General features: G+C 42.9%; 1 protein-coding gene across 1 annotated transcript; it reads right to left on the reverse strand.

Annotated features, from left to right (window-relative positions):
• Nucleotides 1-825: 825 nt before the first annotated feature.
• Nucleotides 826-5,583, reverse strand: ca4a (carbonic anhydrase IV a). Its single transcript, XM_072446632.1, has 8 exons — nt 5,427-5,583; nt 3,363-3,407; nt 3,129-3,293; nt 2,903-3,048; nt 2,728-2,820; nt 2,579-2,645; nt 2,343-2,506; nt 826-2,267 (listed from the first exon to the last, which is right to left on the reverse strand). Exons 1-8 carry the CDS (start codon nt 5,488-5,490, stop codon nt 2,088-2,090), a joined length of 924 nt encoding a protein of 307 aa, XP_072302733.1. The 5' UTR covers nt 5,491-5,583; the 3' UTR covers nt 826-2,087.
• Between the last annotated feature and the right edge of the window lie 1,615 nt (nt 5,584-7,198).

Below are 7,198 nucleotides of genomic sequence, written 5' to 3' on the forward strand. Positions count from 1 at the left end.
CTCTTCTTTTACAGCAGCCTATATGAAGACAGGTAAGAGCATCACTTAAACACAGGCCATAGGTGACCGTGTTTGTTTATCTCCACACCGCTCGCACAAAGCCTGGCCTACTGAACTTTTGCTCCTGCAGTCTATCTGATGGGCACAGGACATGTTTCAAAGATGCTCATGTTCTATGTCGAGCCGTCCACATAGAATGGTACTCTTTGTCCCTTAAACCCAGAGTCCTCGGGGCATTTGAGGGAAACCAACCATAGTAACCAGGGTTACTTTGGCCCAGACCATAGTGAGAACCAAAGCAACACTGCCAGTTTTGAAGCTCTTTGAATCCCTTGTGGGTACCTTTGGATGCAGGGGATGTATTAGCATACCAAAAGAACTGGAAGGAGAGGGGAAAAGAGTATTCAATCAGGCTTTTGTTGTTTCTTTAGGCTCAGTCCTTTATTTCGGAGAGGGTCCTGTCCATCCATCGCATTACACCCTTTCACTTTTCAGGGCTAAGGGGAAAGTGCTGGAAAAGAACAGGTAACTTGAAAATGCTCTGAGTCTGAACATAACTGAAGTGTTAAATCGCTGTTTGAGAGTAATTCCTTTGATCTTGATGCATAGGATACTGCATTTGGCACTTATGAACTGTAGCCAATGTGGTCTAAGTCCATAAATAACAAATCAATTAGAAAAGGATTAAGAGATTGAGATCAAGTGAAGCTCACATAGTTCACATTTTTATCAGTGGAGATCGGGAACAAAGTGAAGAAACTTGTCGGAGGGAACAGAATGTTAAAGCAGGTAAAGGGTTAAATTTGAAAACATGAATGGAAACTGTTTCAAAAAAAGCAAAGTTGTTTATTGCTCAACTGGGACACATTCTTGGACACTTTTTTAAGTTTACACTCTTGACTGTCACCTACGGTTCTCAGTACTTGAAGAGTGAACGTTGATTGGTCAGTTTCTTTATATATGCATTCAATACAAAAAAACTAAACATAAATAACACTGTGCGTCTCATATCCATACACATTCAGTTCATAAATACATGTGATCAGTTACACGGCATTAAAAGATGCAATCCTTGCTTGATAAATTCGGCTGGTAGATTGCACAAAAGTCTCACTAGAATACTTTACAAGTCCTCCAAAATATATATGGGAGGGCAGGAGTGGAGTTCACAGTCAAAAACATTCAGTGCATTCGAGACCCTGTAACACAAGCCATGAACACACACTATAGTTAAGTAATGTCATTGGTCCTAATCATGGGATATGAGAAGTTTAGTGTTGAACATATTTGACATGAGATATTAGACGTATTAGACATTGGCGTATTTGAAAAGTGCTTCGTCTTCTTGTGCTCTGTCCAAGCTGTTGCCTAGTTAGCATCTCTGCTTCGTCAAAGTTAGTCTCAGGTGTCGTTGCCCTGTCATCTGGGATGCAGGAGACTGTCGACATGCACTCAAATATTGTTGTGAAGGTGGAAATGTGTGCCCTTTGCTCCAGCTATTGACCCGCTGCCTGTCGTGTGTGGTGGGCCCATGCTCTTCACACGTGGACTTTGAAACAGAACTAAATTGCTGACACTTTTGACCACTGCCTTTGAAATAGAAGCTTGTTTTTAAGACTAAGTTTTGCTATTAATAGCCAACCGCCGTTCAAAAGGGCCATCAAGCCCTTTGCAATGGGTCAGTGGGCTGACAGTGGCACACATACAGCACTGTCATTAGCCACATTAGCAGGGACTATATTTACCTGACATTGGACAAGGAGGATGATGTGCTGGTGTTTTGGATGTGGCTGAGAGCAGACGTGTGCTTTTCATTTGAGAATTCAACTGTCTTTGTTTTACCTGTTTTATGGCACATTCATAATGCTGAAATGACACTATCGTTGCGATGCATGCACAGGTACTTCAGTTATGACACTGTTCATAAGGTGTACTTCAACACCTTTGTCATGTGCGTCATAGGTGAGTACCATGTGGTTCATGCCTAAATGATGAGGTTATTCGTCATAGCAACCATGCGATATGTAACAAACCAATGTTCAGCTGATAAATGGATGGACCTATAGAGTCTGGATGCACATCCTGCACTAGTCATGTTGGAACAGCCCCAGAGCTGAGGCGAGGGCAGCCACAAGAACAGCAGTGCTGGCCAGGAGCACACTTGCACCAGAGCGGAACACCTGCCGCCCATTCAGAGGCTGCACTGGTCTGAATGTGTCCACCATTGCATTGCCATTGTGAAACTTGAGATCGGAGAACACCCGTAGCTACAAGACCACAGAAAGACAGGTTTGAGTCAGGTGTCACTTGAAGTATGTTTGCAAGTTAGAGTTTGAAGTCACCTGCTCACTGCTGAGGGGGATGGGACTCTCAAACAGAGTCCAGACCACAGACTCTGTGCATCCCGGAGTGGTCAGAGAGCCCTTGTATCGGTAGTAACTGGTCAGGTTATGTTCAGTTGGAAGGAGCTGAGCCAGCGACACAGGCGGCAAAGAAGTGTTCCCATCTAAAACAGGCAACAGGACATGAAATCCCTGCTCTTAGTAACGCTGTAGTGTCCACTGTTTTATACACTTACTGGATGCTTTGATGCTCCGGAGAGAAGAGATGATAGGATCATATTTTCGGTTTGCACTGTTAGATTTCTGCAAGTCCGGAAATGACAAAGTTGTTATTCTTGTCCCCAAACACTTTTACTATACTTGACGTAAGTCATAAAGTGTGTACCTCATAGAAGAAGCCAAGAACTGCCACGCCCTCTGGGTCGGCCAGTGCTGTCGTGAGGTCAGTGTAATGGTGCTTCATGTGTACTATGTGCAGCTGTGTACATATTCATTATTAAAACTGGTTTAGCGTGAATATTAATATCCAACCATTTAATATTACGTTACAGAGAAACTACCTCCATGGGATACTGTTCTCCATCAATGGTGTGCTCTGAACCGGGCCCTCCGTTCAGGCCCCAGTGCAGGTGGAACTGCACAGCTTTGTAGGAGGTGGTCAGGCCTCCTCCTGATACGGTGCTGAGGTGAGGAACTCCAACCTGGACTAAAGGGTAAACCACACATTGCATGCCACACATTTTCATTTGGACTGAAGTTTAACACTCAGATGAAGCGAGAGCTGACCTGAGTGCCCATTGTTCTTGATTAAACCTCTGAAGATCTGCTGGTAGTTGCTGAACTTGAAGGGCGTCAGGCGCTCGTCCACTAGAGTCTTTCTGGTGACGACATTTATTGGAGACTGATATCTACCCCCACAGTCACTGTTGGCGTGGTTCCATTTGTTTGGAGCTGAAACAGAGAACACGTCAGTTCTGTCCCACTAAACATATGATGGTAAATGATAAATTGTATACTTACTGTTACACTGGTGATCACAGCTGAACTGGGACTGGTAACACCAATCTGAAACAGAAACAAACCGTGAATTCAGTACTTACTACAACGTGACATATCTGTGCTTTTTATTTTTTTTTATTTTTTTTTCAGATTTTGCATTATTTTACATGTTGTTGTACATATGTTGTTGTGTGGCATAGGTCTTCTTTTAAGTCCCCCGTGATGCCAGGCAATACAAATGTCAGAAGCGCTAGATTTATGGTCAGGTTTGCCTCTAGTGACTTATCTTATCTATTTGTGCTACAAAATAAACAGAGCCGATGTTTGGAATCACAGTCGTCACAAGTTGTTTGCAAGTTTGATTAGGATTTGTCAATATTTCTCAACTGGTCTCCACATTTCTATGCTGTGCTATCTCTTAGTCACAACTCAAACAAGATAAACAAGTATGCTATAAAGCAGGCTAAATATATGCATCATCAAATATTTTAAACACCTTGCTTCTATTAAGAACTACTGCAATGGATTGATAGAGAAACATAATAATAGTCAACAACCAGTAGACTTTGTCTAGCAGTGACCAGCGTTTAATAAATTATTAAATTAATAAATGACTTGCTGCTTACTAATTATTTCTCTCTTTCCTGCTGCATCTCGGCGGCTGTGAAATCGTGATACTTCTGCAGTTGGGTTATGCTTTTGTCTGCAGTGCAACGTTTTACAATGTTTGGAAAGTGATTGTATAGCTCGATCCTGTTTTCTAACCAATCAGATCTCTATCCGCTAAACTCGTGGCCAATCAGCTCCTTGCTTTGATCTCACGGAAACCAGCGCAAATGAACAATATGAACGGTCCTGCGTGTCGAAAGCGCCCTGCAAAAAAAACAAAAACCGAAACAAAAGGCAATGGAACGACAACAAACAGGTTTCTAACACTTCCGTGCAATGAAAACACGTTCGTTTGAAAGCTTGTCACAAAGCCGCCTCGCGCAGCCAGAAACAATCAGATACAATCATAAAATAAGAAAGAAATTCCAAATGTCAGTCAAACTCTGTTTGTGATATCAGCAAAACTGAATTTCGGGGGAAGTCAGACAAAGATCTAGCCTGTTTTCTGTGGCGCCTCTGCAGAGCAATGACAGCGCCTTCTGGACAGGGCTTCCCCACGCGGGATGCGCACATCCTCAGCCCCTTCAGCCCCTTCAGCCCCTTCAGCCCCTTCTGCCCCTTCTGCCCCTTCTGTCTCTGTCAAAGAGTGAATGAAGCCACGTGAGCGCATCTCTGGCTCAATGGAGAAGGAGAGACGATCAAGAGCTGAACAAGAGCTGAATAATGCCACCGTATGCGAGTTGTTATAGCGCAAAAGCTGCAGTAAAGCCTGGTGATCCTTCAGAAACAGGATCTGCGCCAAGCTCTGTCTGAACAGGTGCAGGAGAGAAGCTGCTGCACCTCCTCATCATCACGACCCCTCACTGCATCAGGAGGACATGGACCAGGGGGTCCTCACTGCATCAGGAGGACATGGACCAGGGGGTCCTCACTGCATCAGGAGGACATGGACCAGGGGGTCCTCACTGCATCAGGAGGACATGGACCAGGGGGTCCTCACTGCATCAGGAGGACATGGACCAGGGGGTCCTCACTGCATCAGGAGGACATGGACCAGGGGGTCCTCACTGCATCAGGAGGATATGAACCAGGGGGTCCAGGGATGGACAAGACAGGTGCGAGTGTCCACAGCCTCATTCAACTCCTTTCGTTTCAAATGTTCCATCATTCAGCATATTGCCATTACTTTATAATGTCGTACATGTCTGGTAAGACACGTACAAGACATGTTTCTCTTTTTATACTTATTATTTTCACTGGTCTACACCTGTCTAATTGTGTTTTATTATTAAGGAAACACAATTAGGCCTATTTTACATTGCTCCCAATAATCAGATGACTAAATCTATAAAACAACAATATCAAGAGCAATATCACTATCAACAATATCAAGAGCACTGATGATGATAATTTATTCAATTCTTAATCATATTTGCGAGCTCAAAATGCATCCTATAAAATGTAAAAGTGTCTTACCTCCAGCCTGAGCAGCCAGTGGCACAAAAGACATGAGGGTGAGAGAGAAGAGCAGGTGCTTCATCTCGAGACAGCGCAGCACGAGGACTCCACTCAAAGACTAGTTGTTTCCAATCTGATGGCATTCTTGCAGGGGGTCTTCTACTTATCCATCAGCGCATCCCATGGGGGGGGGGGGGGGGGGCTCCCCTCCCCTTTTGGGGCATGGGCTCTAATAAAGCGCGCGCCTCAGCTCCCGACGCACGGGCCTCGCACCAGCGAGAACAGAACAGTGTTACAAAGTGTTTTAATCAGGCCAATAACACAGAAAATGTATCTGTTAAGTTGTGTTCATATCTGCTTTTGATACAATTCTGCAGCTCTGTTACCATGATTGGTTAAAATAAAAAAAGGTGTATTTATTCATTTATTGGTTCATTTGATGGAGACAAGTATGTTTCATGAGCTCGTGTCACAGAGACTGTATCATCTAATATTCGATGTGATTAAGGATAATTCCCCCATTAAAAGAGATGTGAGGCTATTTAAGAGAAAGTTCCCAACTTTCTCTTAAATGGCCTGCAGTAGGCCTACATGTCTGCAGAAGGGCACACTGCCCCATTGGTGAGTTTAAGAAGTCCGGAATCTCAGGGTGCTGTTTTTGAATACTATTTCTATAGATTTGTATTATTTTTGTTATTTTACATTTCATTAGAATTATGAGACTCGTGTAGTAATCCCCACACGCCTTTTCAAACCCATCAGCAGAATAGTTCACGTTCACACCATGAGGGTGTGAGGCATATGATTATGATTATTATTATCAAAAGTGCAAGTCTGCATTTGCATGAACATGGTGCTGAGTGTTATTTTTCACAGATGCAAAGCAGTTTCACCTTGGAGCTGAGTGCAACCGATTGAAATGCTAAAACACAGGAAATGAATGTGAAAACGGAGATCAATTAATTTCATTGTTATTCAAAGAGCCTAAATTTAGTACGTGGTAAACGTGACAGTGTTATAGAGACTAAAATGAGTCATTGCAACTACACGAGCTCCACCCAGTGGACAGACATAAAAAAGGAACCCAAACCCTTTTCAGGAGGTAATTAAGTAATTAAAATAGGCATCTCTTAAGCACAAGTAAGATCTGATATACAAAATGTTTTGAGATTGGGCTTGTAAAAGGTCGGTTTTATAAACTTGCTGAAAGTATTTTAAAGGCGAGACACTGCAGGCAGAACTCATATTTTATATATCCATTTTTGCTTTTGGTCAATTAGTTCTCAACATACAGGCCTTCATGTGGAAACAACATTGTCCAATGTGCTCCTAAATCGTTTTTATTATTTCAATCACATCCATAGATTTTTATTAGCTACATGCCAATTTGTTGATTCAGATGTTCAATTGTCTGGAGAAACAGTCTCTATTCCAGATGAACGCCTCTTCATCTGCCTCAAAGAACTGGTTCCAGTTCCACAGTTTATCTGCAAATGGAAGTCTGTCTGAGGGAGTCTCCTTCACTATGGAACTCCTCAAGGTTTCTACTTTATCCAAAGAGATTTTGTAGTTTTTCCTTGCTCTAAGGACAGGGGAGTTTGGGACATTTGTCTAAGGACAGGAGACTTTGGGACATTCCCATGAACATTGTTTAATCTGCTTTCAGCGTCGCCCTTCGAGGAAACTGCTGTTGTGAAAATAAAAGTAATTGAATAGGGAATATTGTAACTTCAAAAGACTCGTTTTCTTATAATGCATTTTTACGCCGCAGGGACATAAAGATCACCACT

The sequence above is a fragment of the Eucyclogobius newberryi genome, unplaced genomic scaffold (assembly GCF_026437365.1).
Source record: "Eucyclogobius newberryi isolate DKJ021-1_F unplaced genomic scaffold, fEucNew1.0.hap1 SCAF_15, whole genome shotgun sequence".
Taxonomy (NCBI): Eukaryota; Metazoa; Chordata; class Actinopteri; order Gobiiformes; family Gobiidae; genus Eucyclogobius; species Eucyclogobius newberryi.

What these genes read in the sequence shown, in the direction of transcription:
- ca4a (XM_072446632.1), bottom strand. Translation starts at nt 5,490, where the DNA reads ATGAAGCACCTGCTCTTCTCTCTCACCCTCATGTCTTTTGTGCCACTG. An exon ending in CTGTGATCACCAGTGTAACA is followed by an intron (nt 3,294 to 3,362) that starts GTAAGTATACAA and finishes TCTCTGTTTCAG; the next exon opens with CTCCAAACAAATGGAACCAC. An exon ending in GAGAACAGTATCCCATGGAG is followed by an intron (nt 2,821 to 2,902) that starts GTAGTTTCTCTG and finishes ATATGTACACAG; the next exon opens with CTGCACATAGTACACATGAA.